General features: G+C 35.2%; 3 protein-coding genes and 1 long non-coding RNA gene across 6 annotated transcripts; 3 read left to right on the plus strand and 1 right to left on the minus strand.

Moving 5' to 3' along the window:
- Positions 1-1938: 1938 nt before the first annotated feature.
- Positions 1939-14157, plus strand: LOC114317652 (F-box protein SKIP17). 2 transcript variants are annotated; one of them, XM_028264419.2, is made up of 13 exons: positions 1939-2566; positions 3226-3401; positions 4185-4379; positions 4654-4764; positions 10517-10602; positions 10680-10801; positions 11969-12033; positions 12138-12210; positions 12274-12336; positions 12503-12567; positions 12652-12726; positions 12826-13088; positions 13758-14157. In XM_028264419.2, the coding sequence occupies exons 1-12, from the start codon at positions 2216-2218 to the stop codon at positions 13040-13042; spliced, it is 1599 nt and encodes a 532-aa protein (XP_028120220.2). In that variant the 5' UTR covers positions 1939-2215; the 3' UTR covers positions 13043-13088; positions 13758-14157. The 2 variants fall into 2 exon arrangements, 1 of the variants encoding a protein (XP_028120220.2); XR_003648700.2 differs by having other exon boundaries at positions 1940-2566; positions 12826-13092.
- A 305-nt stretch (positions 14158-14462) lies between these two features.
- WDR5B (Transducin/WD40 repeat-like superfamily protein) lies at positions 14463-20763 on the plus strand. 2 transcript variants are annotated; one of them, XM_028264415.2, is made up of 3 exons: positions 14463-17655; positions 18442-18754; positions 20308-20763. In XM_028264415.2, the coding sequence occupies exons 1-2, from the start codon at positions 16927-16929 to the stop codon at positions 18730-18732; spliced, it is 1020 nt and encodes a 339-aa protein (XP_028120216.2). In that variant the 5' UTR covers positions 14463-16926; the 3' UTR covers positions 18733-18754; positions 20308-20763. The 2 variants fall into 2 exon arrangements, with proteins under 2 accessions (XP_028120216.2, XP_028120217.2); XM_028264416.2 differs by having other exon boundaries at positions 15418-17655; positions 20305-20763.
- Positions 20764-20899: 136 nt separating this feature from the next.
- Positions 20900-22866, minus strand: LOC114317650 (uncharacterized). The gene is made up of 3 exons (XM_082904221.1): positions 22414-22866; positions 21397-21538; positions 20900-21157 (listed from the first exon to the last, which is right to left on the minus strand). Exons 1-3 carry the CDS (start codon positions 22833-22835, stop codon positions 21074-21076), a joined length of 648 nt encoding a protein of 215 aa, XP_082760347.1. The 5' UTR covers positions 22836-22866; the 3' UTR covers positions 20900-21073.
- Positions 22867-24689: 1823 nt separating this feature from the next.
- Positions 24690-25634, plus strand: LOC145806681 (uncharacterized). Its single transcript, XR_014350081.1, has 2 exons — positions 24690-25028; positions 25275-25634. It is a non-coding gene; the product is annotated as an uncharacterized LOC145806681 (long non-coding RNA).
- Positions 25635-27057: the final 1423 nt, after the last annotated feature.

The raw sequence follows: 27057 nt of genomic DNA on the forward strand, positions 1-27057 counted from the left end.
CTCTGGTTAAAAACATGTTAATTTGCTTAAAAATATAAAATTTTACTTTGAATCATATAAACTTTACTCTGATTCAGACTCTGAATCAGAGTAAAGTTTATATGATTCAGGCACCGTTTGGGAAGAGTTAAAATTGGTTTTTTTTGGCTATTTTAGCCACAAAAGATAAAATAGGCTATGTTAGCCATAAAAAATAAAATATCATATCCAACCCATAATCATTACACTCTTCTCTCACAAAAAAATCAAAAAAGTCAAAAAGTCAAAAAGTTCTTTCCAAACCAAGCTTTTTATCCCAGACAAAAATAGTCAAAAAAGTTAAAAAGCCAACCTACTTCCCAAACCAACTCTCAAAATAAAATTTTATTCTGAAATACACTGTAAATATGCCTTAATAGGAGAGCTGATAGATATGAAGGTAATATAATAAAAGAAACAAATTTTAAAATACTAGGAGGTTTTGAAAATACTTATATAATTCTTATCATTTTGAAAGATAAATTAGACAGTGAGGGGTGTATTACCAAATCCCCCTAAAATAATCAATAAGATAAAATGTCACATCAAATTCATAATCATTTTATTTTTTCTTTCACAAATATCACATCAAATTAAAAAAATTCAACCATATTTTCAAACACAAATATTTTAACTTACTAAAATAGCAAAAAACTAAAATAAGATAAAATATCACATTAATAAGATAAAATGTCATATTAAATTTATAATTATTTTATTTTTTCTTTCATAAATATCATATTAAATTACAAAAAAATCTAATAATATTTTCAAATATAAATATTTTAACTTATTAAAGCTCCGTTTAGAAAGAGAGGTTTGAAGCTTTTTTTTGGTTAAAATAGTCACAAAAAAAAGAAGGTTTTTTAGCCCAATAAGACAAAACATCACATCTAACACATAATCATTACATTCATTCTCTCTCAAAAAAGTCAAAAAAACCAAGAGTCCTTCCCAAATCAGGTTTTAAAGCCGTAGGCTAAATAATTAAAAAAGTAAAAAAACTAAAAAATCAACTCACTTTTTAAACGAAGCCTAAAATATTACAGTGTATTTGGATTAAGTTTTTTGAAAACTTAGTTTTTTTTAGTTTTCGTATTTTTTTGTTTTTAGTGAATATTTTTAAAATTTTAAACATTTTTTTACCTTTTTAGATGCACTTTATTTAGAGGTATCTAAAAAGTAAAAAATTTATGAAAAAATATTTTAAAAATTTAATAAATACATAAAAATACAAAAAATGTACTGAATTCTCGTATTTTTTTTATATTTTTGGTATTTAGTGAATTTTTAAAAGATTTTTTTCACAAAATTTTTACTCTTTAGGTATATTTATGTTAGGTATGTCTAAAAAGTAAAAAATTACTTAAAATATTAAAAAAATTAATAAAAAAAAATACAAAAAAATAAGAAAATAAAATTTTTTGAAAAATATTTTAAAAAAAACACAACCAACCAGGCTGATTAATTTTCCAAACGTAACCTATCATGAAGGCTAAATGCTGTCAAACGATGCCGTGCCTCTTAAGACCACGCTGTTTACTGTCCCTTTCACCATTCTTTTGTTACGATTTTTAATTTTAGAATTTAAAACTTAACTGATGTTTTAAGAGAAAAAAAATGAATAGATAAAAATATAAGAGATAGATCCACGCCTTATTAATCACTAAAACTCTACTTTGTTTATAGTTCTAAAATTAATGATGTGATAAGAAAAATATAAATAAATAAAAATAAATAAAACACGATAGGAATCCACTCCTTGTTAATCACTAAAACTCTATACTCATTATAGTTCCAAAATTAATGATACGAGAAGAGAAAAAAATAAATAAATAAATAAAAACATAGGCAGATGGTATAAATCCACTCCTTATTAATCACTAAAACTCAAGTCCTTTATAGTTCCAAAATTAGTTCAATCATTATTCTTTGGTTATTGTCCCTGACAGCTGGCTTCGTCAGTTTCATACTTAAACGGGTGACGCAATCACTTCCCTCTCTCCTTTTTCACAAACCAGCCGGCGGCTACATCTACACTCTCCACGTACTCGCACTACGCAAAATCAGCTCACCACGTGGCAGTCGATGCCTTTTGTCCGTACTCTCACCCCTCTCTGGACTGGACTCTCTTTCTACTAGTAAACAAAACATCACTCTCTCTTCTCCATCTCTCTCTCCTCCACCCGATATCGATATGGATACCCTTCTCCTTCACTGCCCATCCATGGCCAAGCGTCCCTGTTGCTCCTCGTCCCCAGCTGAAACTCTCATCATCAACTCCAACCCTAGGGTTTCGAAGCTCGACCCCATGGACCGCCTCTTGGAATCGTTTCTAGGTCTCTCCGATTCGTCTACTATCTCTCTCGACCTCTCCTTCGATCGTCTTCTCGATTCTAGGGCTTGCGATTCGGACCAGAACGATATGATCGAGCGTGCCATGAGGCTTGGCTCTGTGCTTCTCGAAGCCGGTAAACGATCTGCCAGAAAGCGCGCCACAATGCACAACGCTGTTACTTGGGCCCTACCTCCTGATCTCACTATCAAAGTACGTTCTGTTCCTCAGATTTTACTGTTGATGTATGAATTTTTCTTTGGCAAGTTTGTTGTATTTGTTGTTTTGTGTTAAGTGTCAATTGGAAAGATTTGCATGTTGATTGTGTTGTTGATTTAGGGAAATTTCAATCTTTATGTGTGTGTTCTGCCGAATTCGGTATATTTTATTGTTTCATTAACTGTAGCGTGATTTATAAGATTTGCTTGCTTCATTCCATCTAGTTTAATTGTTCATTGTTTATTTGTAAATGCATTATTCCGAGTAATCATACACTCTCGGAACTTAATGTTTTTTGAAAGGCCTTTGGGGAGTAGTGAAGTGAGAATGTCTTTCATACCGCAAATTCTTCATTATTGTTGATGCCTAAATTTGACTACAATTTTATTCTACACTCAAACGATTAGCATGCTACATTGCATTTGGGAATAGGCCTTCAAATTTACTGATCTGATATTGCTGTTTGGATTTACCGGTAACAAAAATGATTATTGTTATTAGAGCATAAGTAATAATTTTATCTGAAAAATGTGTTGTAGTTTAAATGCATTGGATTGATGTATACAATTATGGGTTTGATAAGATGCCGATTAGAATGAATATATGCAACTTTGATGTGCTTTAACCATTCTTGGTCATATGCTGGCTTGTAGGTCTTTTCAATGCTTGATACACAAAGCGTATGCTATGCTGCAGCTACGTGTTCTTTCTTCCATAAGTGTGCTATGGATCCTTTGTGCTATGCCAATATTGACTTGACATCAGTAGTCCCAAAGGTCAATAATGTGGTTGTGTCTACAATGATTCAACGAGCTGGGAAAGTTCTTCGGTAAGGATTCTTTCATTTAAGTATTCAGTTGTTTTTGTGTTATTATATTGGAGTGAAAGTTTATGAGACAAAATGGTATGATTTGAATATTTGCAGCATTGTTGCTGCAAGGCTAAGGTTTGGTAGGACCTTTAACTGTAAAGGCATTGACCTAATAATCCATCTTGGTCTGAATACACACATAAAAGACATACATATGTAAATCAATACACAGACGTATGCACAATTGAGCATGTCATTAAGGTAAGCAGTAAGCTGCTTTGACTGCTGAACCTTTAGCTGGAAGACATGTTACATAGGTGTGGCAACTGGCCTTGATCTAAGTACTGTACTAGTAACCTTGATATGGTCCAGCTTGGGCCTGAGAGCATCAACTATGTCATGCTTGATCCAGTGATAAACTTACCAAGGGTAGCACTGGAAATGCAACTCACTAACTCAATTAAATTGGGTATTGTTAATTAATGTTTGCTAAGCGTGAATAATGACACTTATGATTGATATGCTTCTATAGGTTGTCTGATACCTAGAAAGAAGGATGGCATGACATCTAAAAACCCTCATGTTTGAAGAGAATATTAAACCTGTTAATATTTTAAAGTCAGACTTCAAATTGGCTTTGCAAGTATTGTATTATTATTTTGTGAGCCATTTGCTGGTTTTCCTTCTTATGATTGTTATGTTCATAACGTTTTGTTTTATATTTATCCTCAGTTCATAGCTTACTATCTATTTCTCTAACAAACAGTTACTTATAATAAAAAAAAAAAATTCTAAATTCAGGTCTCTTAAGCTTGGTATAGTGCCCGGCCCAATTGCATCCCCTGGATCCTCTCAACCACTAGTCTATACTATCAGGAACTCTGTGGATGCATCTGGCTTTTCATGGAATGATAAGAGATCTAGACAAGGAAAGGAGTCATCTATTCTCACTAGGTCCTGTTTGAGCTCTTTGAGTGGGGACATTGATACTCCTGGGTATGGTTCTAAGGAAATTTTCTTATATATTACTATTAGTATATTTTTGGTGGGTCAATACAAGGGGTTGGATGATTCCTTGGTGAAGGTCCTGAGTTTCCAACCTAACCCACTCTGGGCTGCCGCATGGCATGGCATGGCACCTAAGCACGATGGGGCTTTTTTGGGTTTATCTAAAATTCCTTATTGGTGCATGTGCCCATGTCCAAGGAAATTCTCACCATATATATATATATATTATATTGACTTTGTTTCTTTGTCTTGGAATTTGAAGGGTTCTTTTGAGGAGGTTGCACCTTTACAATATTGAAAGAATGGATAACGCAGCACTTTGTGCAGCTTTGTCAGCCTGCCCATCTCTCCTTGATCTAGAGATTGTTGGCCTGTAAGTTTTATTTAGTTGGTTTCGAATTCTGTTACATTAATTATTCGATTGATCATGCTCTTAGTACATGACACTAAACTTGGCATTATGTGGCTGCTGAACAGTCTTGTATTTATGTTATTGAGCTGTTCCCACCACGTGCATATTTTGTTTACATTGTCACATGCCTGAGAAGAATTGGCCATAGTGGAGTATTGCTGGAGTTGTCGCAAAGGAGATTGCTGAATGGGGAATATCACAAAAGAGATTCTTGTTTAGCTTTAAAATTGTTGGTTGCGATGGCAAGTTGTCAACGTTACTTTCTTCTTTTAGGGTGATTAACACAGGACAGAATCAAAAGTTTGGGGAACTTGATTTTAGGGTGTTGGGAAAGGAAGAAAATTAACGAGGATGGAGTGTGCTTTAGGTAGGGAACAAGAATTTCTTGCTTTTATGGAACTTAAGTGAAATTATGTAACAATAGGATGGAACAGTGACATTTTTGCAGCTGATCAGATAAAGAATGTTAGATATTTTATAATTTTATACCAAAATGTATCATATTAATAGGCAATGAGCGTGGAACTTTAAATTAATAAGCCATGTGAATGGAAGTTTAGATTTTTTTTTTTTCTTTATTACGGGACTCGGCATCAACATGTGTTTGACACACCATGTGGTGTGTACGTTTTAATGTTTTAAAATATCTTCCACCCCTCCTTTATTTTAGTTTTTTGATACGTAAATCACAGGATTAGGGCAAGGCATTTTTCGTTCTTGATTTCGTAAGCAATCTTCCACTTATCAAACTAATGAATGCAGAACAGTCTGTCCTTAATATGGTTACTGTTTAAGATGATAAAGAATGCACTAAAATGGGGACTCCTGATTAAATGTCAACATTTAGTGACAGTTCTGATTTCGATCATTTTTCTACTCCCCGTTGCCTGGTGGATGGGATGGGGAACTTGGTTTTGATCAGAGAGAGGGGCTTCTCTGCCGCCAGCCACATGAGAGTGTGTCACGTTATTGAAGTCTTGAATTGGCAAAACTATCCCTAACAAGAACTGGTCAAAAAACATAAGAGGGTATCATTTTTTTATTTTATTTTTTTTAAATTACATTATTTTTCCAACTAGAAAGGTGGAGGAAGTTGCCAACTTTAGGTTGGTGGAGGTTGGATTACTGTTTTGTATTTATGTTTGTGTGTATGTATCTGTATATATATTGTTAGAATTTACCATAAACCTACCACCACTACCACCTCACCTACTCCACTAAACCTAACCCACTACACCACTACCACCTCCACTTCACCTACTCTCCACCTACTCCCAAACACACTCCTATATAATAGGAATCCTTGATATTGTTATCTAAAGAGAATTGTATTATTGATTGATATTGATATTGTTATCTATTACAATTACAAGGATTCCTATTATATAGGAGTGTGTTTGGGAGTAGGTGGAGAGTAGGTGAAGTGGAGGTGGTAGTGGTGTAGTGGGTTAGGTTTAGTAGAGTAGGTGAGGTGGTAGTGGTGGTAGGTTTATGGTAAATTCTAACAGCCCCCCGCAAACTCAAGGAGGATAGAAACTAACCAACTTGAGTTTGAAGAGAGGAACAAAACAAGAAAATACATAAAAATAAAAAAGGATAGGAGACACTGTATGGTCGTGTCAGACCGTTGGTGAAGACACTGTATGGGGGTGTCATAACGTTGTAGAGGACACTGTATGGTGGTGTCATAACGGTGTAGAGGACACTGGATGGCGGTGTCAGACCGATGTAGAAGACAGTTTATGGGGTCATGTCGGACCGTTGTAAAAGACAGTTTACGGGGTCATGTCGGACCGTTATAGCAGACAATGTTGTGACAGTTTATGGAGTCTTGCTGGACCCTTGTAGGAACTAACCGGAATCAATGTCGGGACAGTTTACAGAGTCTTGTCGGACCCTTGTAGAAACTAACCGGAATCTATGTCGGGACAGGTTATAGAGTCTTGTCGGACCCATAAAGGAGCTAACCGGAATCAATGTCGGGACAGTTTACAGAGTCTTGTCGGACCCTTAAAAAGTCGCACCCTCAAAAGGTGTGCCCAATTCATAAAAAGGCGTGCCATCAAAAGGCGTGCCATCAAAAGACGTGTCATCAAAAAGCGCGCCCAAGTTGTCGGCGAGCACCGAGAGGCGCATGATGCGCGTGTCTGCCTCTTCGTCAGGGTCTTTATAAACTGAGGCTGAGGCTTGGAAGCAGAGACAAAAAACCTGCTAGAAAAACTCTGAAAAACTCTTCGTTTTCTGAGAGAGATTTCTGAGAGAGATACTCTGTAATACTCTGTTTTCTGAGAGAGATTCCTGAGAGAGACACTCTGTTGTCCAGAAAATGGCTTCATCTTCCCGTGGTCTGCTCACTCTCTTTCCAGACCTTAACGAGTCCACAAGAGAAATAACTGGTGCGGTGGCCAGTGAACCTCAACCAAACACCTCTGTGTTTACTCCGTTGAACTTTCCGATGCGGTCGGTGGAGCAAAAAATGGCGGTGCAAACTGATATTGAGGCCAATCAGTATACTCTGAAGTCATGTGTGGAAACCATGACGGCGGTCACAAACTTGTCGCACCGGCTGCAGAGCAGGACAAATGAGGTGCAACAGTTAAACTCCCAGCTGGCTCTGCTCCAACGCATGTATAAGGATGCGCGAGCAGAGATAAGTGTGCTAAAGGCAGAAAACAAGGAGCTGAAGCGGAAGGCCACCGTGATGTTCCGATTTGGAGGTCCGCCATATGCTGCAGTGGAGGAGTATGGAGGAGTGAACGTGCCCAGTGTAGTGGGAAACACGGAGGCAACACCGGCAAGGACCGCCCAGGACGGAGGCAAGAAGAAGAGACCGGCGGCAGAATAGAGAAGAAAAATCTTGCCTGTGGATGTGGTTGTTGTGTGTGGGTTGTTATTATGTTTTTTTTTTTTTTTTTTTTTTTTTTTTGTGTGGTGTAAAATGGTGACCGGGGTGAGCCCTGACATGAATAAAACGAGGTGTGTTTTTTTTTTTCTTTTTTTTTTTTTTTGTTTTGGTTTTGGTTTTGGTTTTTATTTTTTTTTCTTTTTTTTTATTTTTTTTACGGAGCAGAAATAAGAATGAAAAAAAAAATAAAATAAAAATTAAAAATAAAGTGAAAGTAAAAATAAAAACAAAAGAAATAATAATAATATGTTTGAAGTCATAATAATAATAATAATAATAATAATAAGAATAATAATAATAATATGTTTAAAAAGTGGGCGGTGGAAAGAAAAAAATATATATATATATATATGTTAGAATTTACCATAAACCTACCACCACTACCACCTCACCTACTCCACTAAACCTAACCCACTACACCACTACCACCTCCACTTCACCTACTCTCCACCTACTCCCAAACACACTCCTATATAATAGGAATCCTTGTAATTGTAATAGATAACAATATCAATATCAATCAATAATACAATTCTCTTTATACATTGAATTTTAACATGGTATCAGAGCTATAGGTTAGCTCTTGGTGATCTTCACCTTCCGGCGGGCGGCAACCTTGCCAATTGAAACCTCCAACACATACCTCCTCTCCTTTCACCTTGGTCTCTGCAACCTCACTTTGTAAAATCATCATCTCCCTTCTCTCTTATCAGATAAAGATTGTTTGCTTTACATAAAAAAAAAAAAAAAAAAAAAAAAAAAAAAAAAAAAAAAATTCGAACCAATTTCCGACTATGGAGCCGCCGGAAAACACCGCCGGCGCAATCGAATCAGCCGAGAAAATCATCCTCCGGTGGGACTCCACGGCGTCGGAGGAAGCCAGAGAGCGTATGATCTTCGATTCCGATCGTCAAGAGATCGATCGATACTTGCAAGCCGTTGATGAGATTCAACGATCGATGGAATCGGTGACCGTGACCGATGATCAGAACAAGGTCAATGGTGCGATGCAGATCGCCATGGCTAGGCTCGAGGACGAGTTTCGTAATATCCTGATTTCACATACTGGACCTGTTGAAGCCGAATCGTTAGTCGAATCGGTTCGATCTACTCCGAAAGCTGATAGCACTGGAGTTGATTTTCCAGAAGAAGATTACTCGTTTGAAGATTCGGTGGTGAGCAAGGAAGTTGAAGTGGAGTTTCATGTTGGAGAAAGTAGTAGTAGTTCCAAGTATCAGTCTACTACTAGTATTCGCGAGATCGATTTGATTCCATCGGAAGCCACCATCGGAGACTGCTGCTGTTACCGGTGGTGTTGTTCCGATGGAAATTTGAGGAAGAAGCCAAGGCTTCCCTTGTTTACAGTTACAAGAACAGTATCAATGGATTCGCTGCTGTCCTCACCCCTGATGAAGCCTCAAAACTATCTGGTAATCAATTACATCTTGTAAGAAATAAAAAAAAAAAAAAAAAAAAAAAAAAATTCTCTCCCAATTATAATTTTTTTAAAACCACGAGGCGACAGCTATAAAGTGAGGTCTACAGAGGGCAAGTCACATTCCTCTATCTCATTGTTTTTCTTTTTGTTTAATCTATCAACTTCCAACCATTGATCTTTCATCATTGTTTGCCCACCCACCGACCATCTCTTATATATATTGTTAAAATTCAATGTATAAAGAGAATTGTATTATTGATTGATATTGATATTGTTATCTATTACAATTACAAGGATTCCTATTATATAGGAGTGTGTTTGGGAGTAGGTGGAGAGTAGGTGAAGTGGAGGTGGTAGTGGTGTAGTGGGTTAGGTTTAGTGGAGTAGGTGAGGTGGTAGTGGTGGTAGGTTTATGGTAAATTCTAACATATATACTAGAATGTCAATGCACACATGATGCACATGATTACATCATAGGGAGCATTGAAGTTGTTAATGTTAGTGGAGCATGTGTTGTAGGATATATTGATCGTTGGATTGGTAGTTGAGAGTGAAAAAATGCAGAGAGTTGATGGGTGGTTATGTAACTGGATCTATGAAATTACATATTAATCGTTAAGCAGTTTGTGGGGAAAAAAAATAGAAAACTCATCTGGCAAATGAATTAAGTAATTCTTTTTCATTTTTTTAGGAAAATAAATATGTGACACGGTTTCACAAAAAGGCTCACCAAACTGGGGTTCTTTATTATAATACCATAGATATTTACTCTGTATGACACACGTAATGATAATACTGTGCTTTTTTGTTGAACTCACTGAGGCAACTAGAACTTAATTGCATAGGATTCGTATGGCCAGGCTCTGTCCAATTGGTGCTGATCATTACTTGTTACATCTTCAAAGATGCGTAATCAGCTTTCGTTTTTGAAGGGTGTCATTTGTTAATTAGGGGTGAGGGAGGGTGTGGAATTTAATGTTGTCATTTGCTAATTATCTTGGTGCCGCTCTGAGAACAAGCACATGTGCCTGGAAAGGGAAGGGAGCAGAAAAAGAGAAAAAATGCACAAAAAAAATCCTCTTTTGTTGCTTAACAATGTTTCTGAATGGGAGGGTGGGTGCCTAGGAGATGTGACTCAGGAGGAACCTAAGGGTAGATCATTTATCTTGGGTGCCTCTTAGGTGAACAAGCATGTAACTGAAGGGGGCAGTAAGAAAATCACTACAAAATTTGTCATAGGCGAACACTGGTGTTTTTCTACTTCTTTTTGTTTGTGATCTGGCCCTTTTAATGACAACTTTTCCTGTGCTTTGTCATTTTTATCTGCAATGGCAAATTTTTTTTGAAAGGAACAATTTTTCTTGCAACAGTCATGTTGAATTGAGGCAGACACTTGAGTCAGTGAGCAAACATTGTCACTTGATAGAGCGGTTGTATTTTGAATCTTCAAAAACAGGTCTGTTCCTTTTCTGCGTATGGTTTCTGCATACTCAAGCTTGAAAAACCAGTTGCTTATCTGTGTGTTATTTCCAGGTAGAGATGACAGTTTGAAATTGCCAACATGTTGTGATCTTGTGAACAATTGTCCTCATCTGACTTCCTTATCACTTAGAGGTTTTAAGCTGCATGACCACAAAGTTCGCATACTTGTCAAGGTTTGTTTCTGGAGATTTGAATATCAGTAATTGTTTCTAATCCATCATTGCAGAATGAATATTGTTATCTTTGTGAGATTTATTGTTATAGGGATTATGTCATGCTGAACAGAAATCAGTAAATGCTCTAGTTTGTTGAGAGTGGTTTGATGTCAATCAAAAACCCACTGGACCTACGGACAGTTTTTATTTTCTAATTCTGGACCTAACTCATTGAGAGGTGGAACTAGAACAACCAGCTGCTATAAATTTTCTGGGTGATTTAGTTTGCTCTTAGTTGGGAAACATACAAGAGGGGTAGATGGTAATCTGATTACAACAGTTTGACTTCCTGAGAAAGCATGCATGAACCAAAGATTTATTGAGAGCACCCTCATTGTTTTATCCTGTGTACTTCATTGAACAGTGATTCTGATGGTATAATGCATGAGTTTCATTAATTGACGAGGAAGGAAATAAGTGGCTATGGTAGGCAAGTCAGTAAAAGCCTCAAGTTCAAGCTTAGAGGGTGTATGTATAGTATATGTATATTGCAAGCGAGGAGGGAAGTGTATTGGACAAGCTATAGCTCTTGGAGAATTTTTTCTAACCCTAAACCATGAGGGGGGGCCTTGTATTTATAGAAAAACAACATCTAACCCTAAACCATGAGGGGGGGCCTTGTATTTATAGAAAAACAACATCTCACGTCGGAAATATCAGCAAAGAGACAGCTGGTGCAAGGCATGCACATGGGGACAGCTGGTTGTTGTAAAATATCTACCTGCGCTAAACATGGCTGACCGGCCATGAAAGCGTACGGCTGGCCCAATGAAAATAGCCTGCCGGCCATTTGTTGGCCAGCAGTTCTTTGAGGGGTTAGGCTAGAAGAAATAAGGTTTTGGTTCAAAGTGGGTAACTTTGTATTAATGTGAAAATTTCCTATTTGAATAATTTAAGATTTACCAAGTACATACAACACAATAAGATCTCTCTATGTTGGTGTGTGTGAAGAGCATGTATGTATGTCTGCAAGAATGAGATGGGGGGAGGTTATTTGTATATGTTCTTAATTTTGTATATTTATGTAGCAAGGTCAATTGACTAATATGGAATCCTAGAAAGTGGTTTCGAAATTTTTATACAGAATCATTCTAATGTAAAGAAATTATATCAATCTCTATGCAGGGTTTTCGGAAACTGAAATATGTTGACTTCTCAACATCCTACTCAATCACTGGTACCTTTCTAAGGTAGGTGTATCTCCTATGAAGATGACTTTTCTAGAATTTTGTCCTGTCCTTGCTGAAAATTTTCCTAAGTTCTTTCTTGAAATACGCCACCTTCTGTCTTTCAGAAACCTTGGAGCCAGTGCTGGTGGGAATCTACTGGAGGTTTTAATTTTACGTGATTGTATGCATCTCAAAGAAGTGAGTTACAACCTCTCTCTCTCTCCCCCCAAAAAAAATGTCTCTAAATTGTGTCGTGTGCAGGTGGAAGTTGCACGGTTTTCGACAGCAATTCTTGCAGGAGATTTTAAGCTCCTTAGACATCTTGTGAGTGGAAACAAATTTTAGTTGTCATTCATTTTAGTTTGTGTTTCTTTTGCTTAAACTTGGTATGATCCCTGGGCTTTATGCTTTCCTGTTTTGTGTTTTTATGTTTTTTCATAAAAAGAATTTTTGAGCTTTCCCTTCTGAAATTCAATGTAACCTCCTACAGGACATATCTAACAGGGAAGGTCTGGCATCTGAAGGTGACTGGTATCATAGATGTTACACCACAAGGTAGTGTAGCGGTTATCTTATTTTGGACTGTTCCTTCAAATGTATTATGTTTTGTTGACATTTGGATTGGTGCATACTGTGCAGTGTCATCCCTGTAAAGCAACTATTGGAAGAAAGGCCTGGCTTCTGCCTGCTGGCTGAGTTCCCTCCCGAAGGAAGGTCGGTTCAAATTTTACATTTATCAAAAATTTATGTCAAAGGAACTTGGAACTATATCTATAATCTTTTCTTTGTGGGATTTCTGTGCATGCTTTACAGTTTTGTTGAGATTGAACAAATGATTGGGAGTGACACATATAGTGATTTCAGCTCACCTTCACAGCCAAGCAGTCATACATTAGACGGGATGTTGTTCATGAGTTCATCAGAAAGTAGCTATAATAGTGATCCGGGTAGCGGCTATGAGGATGGTCAAGATTCCAGTTATGTAATTTATGAGGAAAGTTCAGATGAAGTGGACTTTCTGGTTGTCTGACAGAACCACCTAGTAAGGCAAGAACTGGAGTTTGTGTCACTGAAATGTTGGTACTCCTCTCTCTCTCTCTCTGTGGGAAATGTGAGAGTCACGGTGATTTGTGTTGTATTCATAAAATCTGCGGGTTTCAGTTGTACAAGCCAAATAGTCTCTTTAGATTTAGAATTAACTGCATGGTGTCTGATGCATAATTCAAAGGGTTGAGAATTCAGTTCAATAGTGATAAGCCACTGTCTTTATTTTCTGTTATGTCAATATTTTTGCCCAATTTGTTTATGCAAGTTAACTATGAATGAAATTTAGGGTGTGATCTTTCCGAACCAAAGTTTTCAGTTTTGATATTAAATGGAGACAGACAGTCTCGAATTGTGTTTTCCTTCCCCGCAAACTTCTCAATCCCCAAGTATAGATCCATTTGGTGCAACTTTTATAAGTTGAAACTTGATAATTAGAAAATCGAAACTAAAAGTACTCGTTCTCCTGCTTTTTTTAGTTTATTTAAGTTATTTCTGCCTTATAATTTGTAAGAAGCTGGACCAAACACTCTTAACAACAATGATTTCCCAACAACCACCACCCAAAAAAAAAAAACGACTATAAGCAGTCCCTTAAGACGCATCAAACAAGATCTATATGTGGACCACCGGATTGTCACATTTCGTAATTTTTTTTCACCGACAAAATTGTGTCATTTAATGGTTGTGGTTCTTGACAGATACTAAAGGAGATGCTTTTATGGAAGCTTAGGCTGAAATACGGTGTGGTGAGGCAACAAATACCCTCTCAAGCAGTCCTGGTCCTGCCTACCGTTACATCAGTAGGTGCTTGCAAAATCTCATATGTGGGGTGATATATTAGTGTTTTTTTAATTTTCTGTTTGTTTTTCCTGAATCAAGCCTTTGGTTTCACTATTTACCTAGAGAGAATGGAGGAGTACCAATGGGAGGGATTCTTTTTATTTTACCCTCTCAACCAGTGACTCAAAGTTTATTTCTGTTTGTACTTAAATGTTGTGCTGATATCCTCTACTCTAATATGTGTAGATGTACCTATTCTTGTCAAAAACATGGATAATATTTCTAAGTTAAATTGAAGAATAACCATTGTTAAGCTGAGCTGCAGTATTTTATTCACTGTTTGAAGAATTTACTTGCACAAAAGATTGAGAATTCATTCCCCCAAACAAGAAAATAATTTAGTTTCTGTTCACTTCATTGTTTTCTCTCCATAATTTTACTTCTATTTTCTTCTCCCTTTACAAATTCAAAAATAAAAATTTTGAAATTCATATGTTATATCTAGGTACTTGTGAACTCTAATGCTGTGTTTGGTTAGAGGATTTGGGAAGAGGTTTGAAAAGAGAAATGAAAAAGGTGTGAAACTATATGAGATATATGTATATTTTATTCACATTTTACATTTTTTTTTTTTTTTTACCTTTTTAAATCTTTTCTCAAATTCCTCAACTAAACACAGTGTAATAGAAGTGTAGACTCTTAAATTACTTTCCAACGCTTCATTACTTCTTGTGATAGAGTTGGATCAACATCACCTCTGCGCATCCTTGCGTTCATTTAATTCTTGGTCTGCCTTTGCCACTCTGCTTCGCTTGGGATGATTCTGCGAGTCTTTTGTTTCTTCCAGTAGCTGCTGCTTTAGGGGAGGAACCATGAATAGTTTTTCACCCATGGATTTTGGAGAGAGAGAGAGAGAGAGAGAGATGGAATTTGAAACCCAGATTGGATTTGGTTTTGGTTTTGGTTTTGCTATAGCCAAAGGTGCTCTCCTTTTCAGTTTTAAATACTAGTAGTAAATTGATTGAAATTATGAGACGGGGAGTTTCTTTTGTTTGACTACTTGTTTTGTAAGCAAGACTACAGTGGACAGGATATGCATTACGGCAAGCCGTACCTACGGAGATAGAAAGAGTTGGACGGAACCAAATATGCTGGCTGCTAAATCATTGGCAGCTTTTCTAGAATTTCAAGTCTCCATATTGATTTTTTTATTACTATTATTTTTATATTGTGATTTCATTTGATTTAAACAAGGATTTGAACAACTATTAGTTGGCTCTAATCCGATACTCCTACTTTCTTAAATTGATTTGAGTTAATTGGTAGGAATAGAAAGAAAACCTCCATAATTGGAACCCAAGCATTGGTGAGTGAAGACTTATCCACCAATCCAACCGTTGCTCTTCGTATATCCTAGAAGTGACATATTTATTTCCTTTCACACCCTCTAAAAGAAAAACTAAAATTAAAAGGTTGGAATTTCTTTATGGGTTTGGCGGGGGGGTACTTTTGAGTCCGTGAGGGTTCATTATGGATCCCGTTTTAATAATCTGAACCGTAAATATGTAGAACTCGTCGAGTACTATATATTTATAAAAAAATCACGTTATTAGATATCGATAGTTAGGTGATCAAATCAATTTTGTATAAAAAAAAATAGACGGTGCAAAAATAAACAATTGACAAAAATCTAATCCAATGAAATAATTATCGATATCAGATCAACATGATTTTTCACAAGCGTATAGTACTCGACGAATTTTACATATTGAATGGTTCGAATTATTGAAACGGGACCTCCTTGCCAATCCTTTTTTTTTATATCTCTTAGTTTTTTTCAATTTGCTATTATTTTAACCTTTTTTTTTTACTAAAAGTTGAAAATCAACAATAATGCTGATTAAAAAGTTATAAATAGAAGAAGAGAAAAATTACACACAAAAAAAAAAAAAAAAAAAACTTCAAAGTTTAATCTTTATAATAAAATAAATTTAATTTTTTTTATTTTATCAATTTAATAAATTCTAAATTTTTTAATTTGTTTTCAATTTAAGTTATTTGTTTATTTTCATGAATTAAAATTAATTGAAAATGAATATTTTAGTTACTACACTTAAAGAAAAATAATATATTATATATTTTATTTATATCTACATTGAATTTAAGATAAATTACAAATACACCCCAGAGATTTGATTAAAATATGAATAACCCTCTGTGGTTTTAGAAATTACATTCCAACCCTTGAGGTTTTTAATTTCGTAACAGATTGTCCATTTTATTAATAAATCATAAAGTCAATTAAAAGTTTTTAATAATATTAGAAATATGTTTCAATTAATAATTTAGGTAATTTTATTATTGTATTAAAGAGCAATTATAAATTTTATTTTTTTAGTTAATTCTGTTAAATAAAAAATTCTGACAATGAGATATTTGTAATTTTTAAAACTACATGAGACAATTTATATTTTAAATAAATCTCAAAAAATATATTTATAATTTACTTTTGAATTTAACAACTAAAATATTTTTTTTATCAATTTTACTTAACGAAAATAATCAAACAATTGAAATAAAAAAATAAATTAATATATTAAAATTTAAATTAAAAATTCAGTATTTATTTTGTTACAAAGGCGCTGTTTGGGAAGCTGGAAATGAGGCTATTATAGCCTCATTTGAGAAAAAAAGCCCAAAAGCAACACTGTTCATAGGTTTTCAAAAAAAAGAAAAAAAAAAAAGGGCTGCAGCCCGGACAGTGTAAGCTCACAGCCTCACATGTCATCATCAACGTCTAAATTACCATTTTACCCCTTCACATCATTTTAAAAAATTATAATTCAGGGATAAATTTGTCATTTTAAATTTAAATATCATTTCAACACACTTTTCAATACAATAACTCAATTAAAAATTCATCTCATCTTCCTAAACACAAAAACTAAAATAACCTATTAAAATAATCAAAAAATTAATTAGTCACTTTCCAAACGAGGCCAAAACTTTAAACTCACTTTCTTCTGCTCTGTGGTTTTTTTATTTTTCGTAATTATCCCATAAAAGAATAACCGGACCCAAACCGACATGGGCCGATCCGTTTCGCGTGACGGGATCCAATTCCTACAAATAGTCGGTCCATCGGAGATACGAAGTTGGACAGCAATGGCGAGCAACAACCAAGCACAGTCGAACCACCGACCTTACAGACATCTGAAAACCCTAACCGGCCACCAGCGAGCCGTCTCGTGCGTGAAGTTCTCAAACGACGGCACACTCCTCGCCTCCGCATCCCTCGACAAAAAACTAATCGTCTGGTCCTCCCAAACCCTAACCCTAATCTCCCGCCTCGATGGCCACTCCGACGGCGTCTCCGACCTCGCCTGGTCCTCGGACTCCCACTACATCTGCTCCGCCTCCGACGACCGCACTCTCCGCATCTGGGACTCACGCGCCGCCGAGTGCGTCAAGACGCTTCGCGGCCACACCGACTTCGTCTTCTGCGTCAATTTCAATCCTCAGTCCAACCTCATCGTCTCTGGATCTTTCGATGAGACTGTTAGGGTTTGGGATGTGAAGACTGGGAGGTCTGTTCATGTTATACGAGCGCATTCTATGCCTGTGACTTCGGTGCATTTTAATCGCGATGGTTCGTTGATTGTCTCGGGGAGTCACGACGGGTCTTGTAAGATCTGGGACGCTGCTAATGGTTCTTGCTTGAAGACGTTGATTGATGATAAGGTTCCGGCTGTTTCTTTCGCCAAATTCTCGCCCAATGGGAAGTTCATTCTCGTTGCGACTCTCGATGACACTCTAGTAAGTTTTAATTTTGTTGATTGTTAACTATTCTATTTGATCAAGATTCTAACCTTTAGCTTCTTAATTTCTTTGAAATTTAGTGTACATTGATTGATATTCAACTATTCAATCTAGTTGGCTTTGGAAACTCTGGACATAATTAAATTTTGGAAGCATCTCCAATCCCTAAAATTTTCGCTAAATGCTTGATAATCCTAAAAACCAACTCCAATCCTTTCTCTTCTTAAAATTCATCAAATTTGAGTTAAAAATGACTGTTGGGAATTTGGTGGTGTTTTTGGTTCATCCTTGATTTGGTGGGAAACTATTGCCTCTTTGTTGATTTGATACAGATTTGATGAAATGGTTGGAGCATACTTTTAGCTAGTTTCTCATCAAATTTCAATTTGATGAAAAAATTGATGAAGGATTGGGGATGCTCTTTACAATCTTGTTTTTAGCATTCGTTTTTATTTTTCTTTTCGGGTTTTGGTTGGAAAGAATAATACTTGAAATGTAGTTATATCGTTAGCATTTAACGTTTTCTGTTACTGAATTGTGTAAATGCTCTCTGTTGGTTGCTGAGAATTTTGAGGAAAATGAAGATAATAAAATTTGTTGTTGTGTCCAAGAACTGGATTGTTCAATTCAAACTGGTCAAGTAGTTTTGTTTCATTCGGCCAATCTTTTCAAATAATGAATTTATTTTCTTCAAAAGATCTTAAAGAAAGTGTTTGAAGATTGCTCATGTCATATAAGATGAGTTAACCTTCCTTTTTCTTTCATTATTGTTTCTGGATGCAGAAGCTTTGGAACTACTCAACTGGGAAGTTCTTGAAAATGTATACAGGTCATGCCAATCGGGCATATTGTGTAACATCCACATTTTCAGTGACAAATGGGAAATACATCGTCAGCGGATCAGAGGATAAGTCTGTTTACTTGTGGGATCTACAAGGGAAGAATATGGTTCAGAAACTTGACGGACACTCTGATACTGTTATCTCTGTAACATGCCACCCTACTGAGAACAAAATTGCCTCTGCTGGCCTTGATGGCGATAAAACAATAAGGATTTGGGTTCAAGATACTTGAATTTTGAAGCAATAATACACATGTAAGTTTCTCCTAACTGGAATTAGTTTTCAAATCCATGTTTGTTGCCCCCCTATTGGATTTTTCAATTTCAATTATGGTGAGTGAATGCCAAAGTCTTGATGCTGTTTATTCCCATTGTTTTTCAGTTTTGGTTCTATAAGATGTACAATTGACCCTGTAATGATTAATAAGTTTAGGAGAACAAAAATTATGAACTAGTTAAACTATTACTACATATTCTTCTATGGTGTTCAATCACAAAAAGTTGCTCATCATTATCCAATCATTAGTACAAAAATAGGATTTGCATTCCTATTTGTTAAGTCAGTGATCAATACTTGCAAGAAATATGTATTGTATCAAATCTTTCCTGTAGAAAAGCTTATAATCCCCGTATATATAAAATAAAATAAAAACAAGGTTAGGCCTATTTTGAGAAGATGGTTATAATCAGTTTTTTGGTTAAAAATTGATTATACCAAATGACCCCGTTGTACCCAATGCTGAAGGCTATGCTCTATGAAGCACGGGTACGAGTACTGGTACCCGTACGATATGGGTACGTAAAATTCAAAAAAAAAAATAGGGTACGGGTACGGTACGAATACGGCTTGATACGCTTGTAAAAAAATATTTATTTTTAATTTAGAGAAATGCAAAAATTAATTAAATGGTTTAATTTGTTAAGATTAACCTATATTTAACATTTAATGCCAAAAGTAAAAGTATAAATCAAAATTAAATGTCAATATATTAAATAACTTACAAACTATAGTTTAATTTTAAAATCATGCTAAGCATAGAACAAAAAATAAAAAAGAAGTCTAGTGAAATGAGTTTTATCTCTGTTGTAAAAGGAAAATATTGTTTCAACTGAGGTACGGTACGGCTTAAATATATACTGGGTACGTCAAAAATTAAGAAGAAAAAACTTGGGTACGTGTTTCGTGTACTCGGTACGTACGCAGAAGTACCATACGAGGCACGGTATGCCGGTAAGTACCCGGTACGGGTACAGTAAGTTCTCCAAAGTACCCATGCTTCATAGGCTATTCTTATAAAGTGTATAATCAAATTTAACTGTATTTAGTACTGCAATGTTTTTAGAAATGGAATATCATCAAGAGTAGATTGCTTTATGTTAATCTACATGAGTTCACAAGGGCCACCATGCTCAAGCTTCATAGAAAAACCCAAATTTCAGGTAGTACTTGCTACCTTGGACCTACAATACTTCAAAAGTTTCCTTTTACATTCATTCATTTAGGGGACTATGACTTTGCTCCAGCCCCTCCCAATAAGAATTTCTGGATCCACTACTGCAAGTGCTTCACTTTCCATGATTTGTGAGGTTGTTAATACTTTCAACAGAAATGGCAGTTAAAAAATCCTACATAATGCGCTGATGTTCTGTTCTCTTAATGCTTTATATAAAATGGCAGTTAAAAAATCCTATACTAAGAAGTTAGTTATTTTCTACACTATTTGATATTCTGTTCTCTTAATGCTTTTTGTACAATGAGTGATCCTTGTTTTTTTTTTATATTCCAACAACACCTGGGGTGTTAGCAGTGGGAACATTGCATTAGGAAGAGATGCAGAACAGTGACCATTTAGAAAGGTCCTCAATAAGAGTGAACAAGTCACGGAGAAAACCATCGACCTCCGTTTGCTCAATCCTTTGAAGCTACAAACACCAAAGAAGCTAGTGTAAAAAACCGTGGACCTGGAGCTAAAAGTGCATAGTTGTCAGTCTCAACATGAAATGGAGCATGAGTGACAATGAGGAGTCAGCTTCAAGAAGACCAAACAGCAGGACTTTCTACAGATGATTATATTACTTGAAGTTAAATTAGGTGGCATGTGTTCAAAATTAGGTAGCACTTTTGGTTTTTTTTTTTTTATACCACTTTTAGGATAGTCTTTATGTTCAATGTTGAATGTAGTAACGGCACAATAACATTTGCCCCAAGTTTTGGGTTAAGCTGTAAAAATTTTAATCTTCAAATATGTGAATGTTTCTTCAAATTTCTTTTTGCAAATGAGCATAACCATCAAAACCCGTCTTTGCAATGGGAATTTACATTCACAATTGTTTCTCATCACACAGGTATGAATATTCTATTCCTCTTTCAAATTTTTAGTTATGATTTGTCATGAATCATTTTTCACATCACAAATTCTCTTCGTTGCTAATCATCAATCAGTTAACACAATATCCGGACCTATACACTTTCATAGGTTGGTGTAATTCCCGTGCTTGCATAAACATTTGCAAAATTTCTTTTTACCCAACCCAACCCAACCCCACCCCACGCCTCCCCTCCCCTCTTAAAAATCATTGGCTCTTTCTCAAACCAAATGTGTCTTCAACACCGTCTGTCACTTTCTTTCTCCGCTCAGCAATCATCTCTGAATATGCCTGAGAAAAAGAGGAAAATTCAAGGTGAGCATTTTTGCTTATCTTGACTGAATGCAAAGGATGTTAGCATTGAAAACTAATTATATATTAGCATCTTCATAATCAAAATTGACGATAATCCACATTAGAGCTGGAATTTAGTTTCCCTTCAAATGTCTCTGTAAGTTCCGAAAATGAACAAAATAATAACAGCAGCATAACAATGAATAGCCAAAGAACAAGAAGGAAAATGACCATACCTTTGGGTAAGTATACAAAAAGATGTACCACCATGCACAAATCAGAGAGAGAACTACTGCAGTGACGACTACTGAGTGTAAAATTAACCAGCTACAGGTAATCACTATCAGTCCTGTCAGTGTTATTGTCCATGGTTGACACCTAACAAAGAAATCGAGTTAAAACTATATATAACGCATGCACATTGTAAATAAGTAAAATGAACAGAAAATAAAACGAACCAACAAACAAAGGTCTTTGATTTGGTATAGCAGAACAAATTCCAAAACTAGCTTACAGACCTCACTTGTTTGATAAATATTGGCTGCTTATATCTATTTTAAATGATAATGTCACAGAATATACTTCAACCTGCCTCTACAGTTACCCAAATCTGCAACTCATGACTAATGCATCAATGGCCTACAATGAGAAATATGCTTTGAAATCTTGAACCTTAGTATTCCAACAATTATGAATGTGCAATGCACTGATACTCTCTAATCTTAAAACAAACCAGCCATCCCCAAATCCTTGCAAGGTTATAAACCTTCATCTCTGTTCGTTTTTTCCCAGTAACTGATGAACCAAGATAAAAGTGGCAAGTTCTCAAAAGTCCAGTCATATGATTGCAGTGGCCAGAACAAACTCTTACCTAAGAACAGTATCCAGAATTCCAGATTTAGCTACAGAAACCAATCCACTGATTTTAATACTTGGATTAGTCATGTTATACTTGATTCTTTCACAAAATCACTCTACTGAGAAAAAACTATCTATAAACACAGCTCAAAAAACCTTCGCTTTTCTGATTCAATTAATTGTACAGTATGCAATCCATTTCTCACATAAAAATAAATAAATAAAGCCCAAATTAAAATTCGACCCCTCATGTCTGCATTGACCAATCAAATCTCAATTCGAAGATGTAGTTTATATTTTTTTTTCTTTCCAGCAAGGGAGCTCAAAGGAAGACCTTTTCCAAAAACAGGGTAGATGTTTTAAAATTGAGAATAGCCATGAAAGGGAAAGCTAACCAGGAAGGCTTGGTGTCCCAAACGGAGTCGTACTCGAGGGAGAGATAGTTCATATACCCATCCATATCATCGATGACTCCATTTTCGTCCAGGAACGCGGACTCTTTCGGGTCATTCGAATTGCTTCCGAGAACTGAGGTTCTGCTGCGAAGAAGGGTCGGTCTCAGAGGGATTGAAGAGAGATTTGGGCAGGAAATGGGAATGGAGAGGTGGGTTTTTTGGGGATGAAAAAGTTGGGGTCGCAGTAAAGGACACGAGAGAGAAGGAAGGAGGAGGAGAGACGACGATGATACAGCTATCATTTTGGGGTGTGTGTGAATGTGTGAGTGAATTTGATGAGAGTCGATCCTGTGGTTCTCAAGATTGTTCCTTCGTCCAGACTCCACGGGTATATGGTCCGTTTTGCCATTTGCAGAGGTCATCTTGGTCCATGGGTTTTTTTGTGAATTACTTGGGTTGGGCCTAAAGGCCTCTCTCTGGCTCGCATAAGAAGACGAGTTTTCAGTTTGATCGGTGTGCTCCTTACATAATTTCTCAGGTTCGATTTTTGGGGTTAGACTGTGAGAAAGTAATTTTTGGTGAATTTCGTAATTCTGACATGGATGACTTACCTTTGACCGGACTGGAGAGGGGATTAGTTGACGACATATGCATAAGTTAGCTCGGACACCTTGACCGCTGAACCAAACAAAAAATAAAATAAAATACTAACCGGAACAAGGTCTCAAAAAATAGTGAACCAACAAAAAAATACGAGATCTCATGGAAAAAGTTGGGAATGTATGTTTACAATTTGAATGTGTGATGTAAAAATTAAATTTGATAGAGTGTGGATCACATCTAGAATGAATTTGATTGACACGTTTTAAATATTATTTTCCAGCGTTTGTATAGCATTAGTGTATTAAACTCATATAGAAACAGGACATGTCAATCAAATTGCATATTTTCTTCCTTTTGGCAATCAAAATCAGCATATGTTCTTTATTTTTCTGGACTGAGATTAAGCCATTGCTTAAATATATGTAGGTTGCTGTGTTTGGATAGTGAAAATAAAAAATCTCCACGTTGTTAGATGGGGGAGATTTGTATGGTTGTGGAACCACTATACGTTCAGATATTTTGGATAGTTTTGTCTCTGTAATTTTTATATTCAGACATGTTGACAGTTATTTATATGTCTGGAGGCTTCAACAGGAAGCATATGTGAGGAGAAATTCTTTCATGGGTTTAGCATACCACATCAACAGTGTGTCCAATCAATGGGAACAATCCATGTAGACGTTTTATGAACTTTGCTAATATGTCATTAATTCAAAAAAATAACTACCATTTTTTTAAAAAAGAAAATTGTCAATTTGGCACACTACATCAAAGTGATGACCCGATGTACTAGTATTGCTGAATAATTTCTCATAGTTTGAGGTGTGAACTCCTTCAACTTAGAGGGCATTTGTGTAATGCTAATTCCTAGTTTTCTTGCAGTGCAGGTGAATTCTGCACCAACTGTCTACAAACTATAGGTAAAATTTTGAAAACGCAAATAGTAAAATGATGACAACAAAAATCTTGTAGGTGAAGATAACTTGAGGCTTTGTGCATACAAAAAGGGAGACCAAAGAGTAATGAAGAAACTTCATTAATGGTAATACATAATTTGACATAGAAAATAAGACTCTTTGTAATTTGTATCTTTGGTGTCAATTTGGTTATTGTAGTTTCAATTGTATCAATTTTGATTTTTAATTTTTCATATTAGGTCAATTTAATTGTAAAATACGTTAAGTAATTGAACAGAGATGTAGAAGAAAATGAACCAAAAAATAAGAATATATTATTTTAAATATATCAATCCCTCAATCACTTTGAGCGAAATGAATGGATTAGTTTGTGTAAAAATGTGTTATCAATTAGACTAAATTGATATAATGTGAAAAATTCGCGGATAAAATCAAGAGGACCACTATATATGACCACTTTTTTTTTTTTTTTCTTTTTTTAAATTTTTTTTATGGCACTGGATACATGGCAATGTATTATTGGTCTTCATTATTTTTTGAATGATTGTTTCCTAAATTGATACAAGAGATCAAATACATATATTACTGGTCTAATTTTTTCTTAAAATATATTGATGGATATGATTTTTTAGAAGTGAGTTTCACCAATAAAACTTGTAAATTTTTGTTTGTCTATATATTTTCTATATCAATTCTATATTTCTAGTCTTATTGAAAAGTGGGGTACAAGTTGTGGCTTGAGAAACAAGTGTCGTTAGTGAGGAAGGAAGTTTTGAAATGTGAAATTGAAACTAGGGGGTTTTGATTTGGCTCCTTATTTTACAAGGAGAAAAAAAGGGGTATGAATGTGACGTGACACCAAGAGAAAATATATATTTTCTTGTGTGATTGCCCTACAAAAAAATATAGAGAAGAGAACCTAAGCAAACATACAGAGTCTCTACTCACTCACTCAACTCTCTTATTTCCTTCCAACCTTTCACCTACCTTGAGAACCAAAGCACCACTTCCTTCCTATAATGGGATGGCTTCTTCATTCCCTCCTCTCCCCATTGAAGAAGCTCTGGAATCGCATACGCTCAACTGGGAGAAACCGTAGCTTCCCTTCCCATGCTCTTGTGAAAATTCTTAGCTTTGCATTATTTTCATCAGTTTCTCCCGAGCATTCTTAGTATTCATTAGACCAACTTTTATTCTCTGGCATTATTATTCTAAATCTGTTTTTCATTGCAATTTTGAATCAACCCCAAATTTCTTTTTCAATCTTTCTGATATCATTACTTTTAATAGCCTATTATTTTGCTTTTAATTTTTTTGTTTCTATTATTGTTTAATCTCCAGGTAGAGGAATATACATACTGTATGAAGATGTGAAGTCATGTCAATGTGAAGATGTGCATGTACTGTGGTCAATGCTAGTGGAGTCAGCTGACTCTACTTTGTTATCAAGCCAATGAAAGTCTTTTTCCATTCCCCCACAAAAAAGGCTTGAGAGAGGAAGAGAATGAACAAGTTTGCATTATGTAAATACTAAATATGTATAGCACTCATGGAGAAGCCAGCTGATCTTAGTTACATGGGGTTCTCATATGAACCTTTGCTGCTTGTAGTTTTACTCTATTTGACATGGTTGTAAATTGCAATGAAGAACATGGTCCTCAATGCTAGTAAAAATATACAGACATATTTCAATTAGTCAAATTTCAAAACTCTCTTCCTCGACTCAATTTTGTATTCGAGTTTAGATTATTTGATTGGAAAATGTGGACTCGTTTCTATGTATTATCTAACAATGCCTTTGTGAGATAAAGCTACTGTGTGAGTTTCATTATTATTTTTGACCAACTAAAAGAATAATTCAATCAACTTTCTCTAATGGGTTAATTTCACACCTTGAATTTGTACTACTAGTAATTTTCATTAGCATTCTATCACTACAAGAAATCAGCTTTTTAGGAACAAATTTATTTTGTCCCTAAAAATGTAACATTTCTTGGAAAAAACTTTAGCCAACTAATTTTGTTTGTCGCGAATTTTGTCCCAAATGGTCTGTCTAGAAAAGTCCAAAATTGACTTTTAGAGACAAAATTTTGCATTTGTCACTATAAATAGATTTTTAGAGACAAAAATATATAGTTGCAAAAAGTTTTGATTTTGAGACAATCAAAATTTGTCTTTAAAAGCCTATTACAACCTACAACGGTCACGATGTTTATGGAGACAAAAAATTTAGTTTTTCAGACAGCCTAAATTGGTCTCTAAAAGTTTTAGCTTTTTGTGTCTAAAAGTTTTAGTTTTCAAGACAACTAAAACTGGTCTACAAAAGTTATAATTTTTTTCAAACAACTAAAACTGGTCTCTAAAAGTTTGATAATATATTGTCTTTTTTCTTTTTGATTTTGTAACAATTACTCTAAAAATATTAGTTTGAACAGAAACTCATATTCCTTACTTGATTTCTCAACAACCAAACATAAAATATCAAACATATCACCAGACTATCCGTTCAACTCCAAATTAAAATTCAACAACACCAAAAAAAAAAAAAAACAAGCACCATGCTCGTTGCATTCAAAAAGGCTTAATCAAAAGATATTTCAATGACAAACAAATATCATGCTCTGATTCATTAATATGTAATATTTGATTGTATATCATAAATTGATAGAGACTTCAAAAGTATCATTTCCAATTTATAAGGCTAGTGCCATAAGCATTGTTTATAGCATTTAACTATTCAATGAATAGATTGTAAATTATAATTATATATACCTACAAAACAAAACAACTCATCCATCACATCTTCTTCTCAAGGGCATGATTGAAATGCCATTCAAAATCTCGCAAAGAGCTCCCAAGCCTTCAAAGTGCACATTTAAAATCTCGCAAAGTGAATCGCATAGTGGTGCTAGGAGCTTGAAAGATGTAAACTGTTGAAAAAGAATGGTTTTTTGGTAACTTTAATGCAATATTAAAGTGGGTGCCAATCTCAATTGAGATGGAGTAAAGTGGGTTTAGATTCTTTGTAATGAAATCTTTACACCACAAAAAGAATGACCAAAAACCATTAATATTTAAATGAGAAATTGACTCATTAAATTGGCCTCATGGAAGAGGTGTTAGA

This window comes from Camellia sinensis, chromosome 14 (genome assembly GCF_055761805.1).
Source record: "Camellia sinensis isolate YWXY chromosome 14, ASM5576180v1, whole genome shotgun sequence".
Classification (NCBI taxonomy): domain Eukaryota; kingdom Viridiplantae; phylum Streptophyta; class Magnoliopsida; order Ericales; family Theaceae; genus Camellia; species Camellia sinensis.

Coding starts and splice junctions, on each gene's coding strand:
- LOC114317652 (XM_028264419.2), top strand. CDS start 2,216: ATGGATACCCTTCTCCTTCACTGCCCATCCATGGCCAAGCGTCCCTGT. Junction 2,567..3,225: donor CTCCTGATCTCACTATCAAA/GTACGTTCTGTT, acceptor GCTGGCTTGTAG/GTCTTTTCAATGCTTGATAC. Junction 4,380..4,653: donor GGGGACATTGATACTCCTGG/GTATGGTTCTAA, acceptor TGGAATTTGAAG/GGTTCTTTTGAGGAGGTTGC.
- LOC114317650 (XM_082904221.1), bottom strand. CDS start 22,835: ATGACCTCTGCAAATGGCAAAACGGACCATATACCCGTGGAGTCTGGA. Junction 21,539..22,413: donor TGGGACACCAAGCCTTCCTG/GTTAGCTTTCCC, acceptor TTTCTTTGTTAG/GTGTCAACCATGGACAATAA. Junction 21,158..21,396: donor TTTTGTATACTTACCCAAAG/GTATGGTCATTT, acceptor TCTTTTTCTCAG/GCATATTCAGAGATGATTGC.
- WDR5B (XM_028264415.2), top strand. CDS start 16,927: ATGGGCCGATCCGTTTCGCGTGACGGGATCCAATTCCTACAAATAGTC. Junction 17,656..18,441: donor CGACTCTCGATGACACTCTA/GTAAGTTTTAAT, acceptor TTCTGGATGCAG/AAGCTTTGGAACTACTCAAC.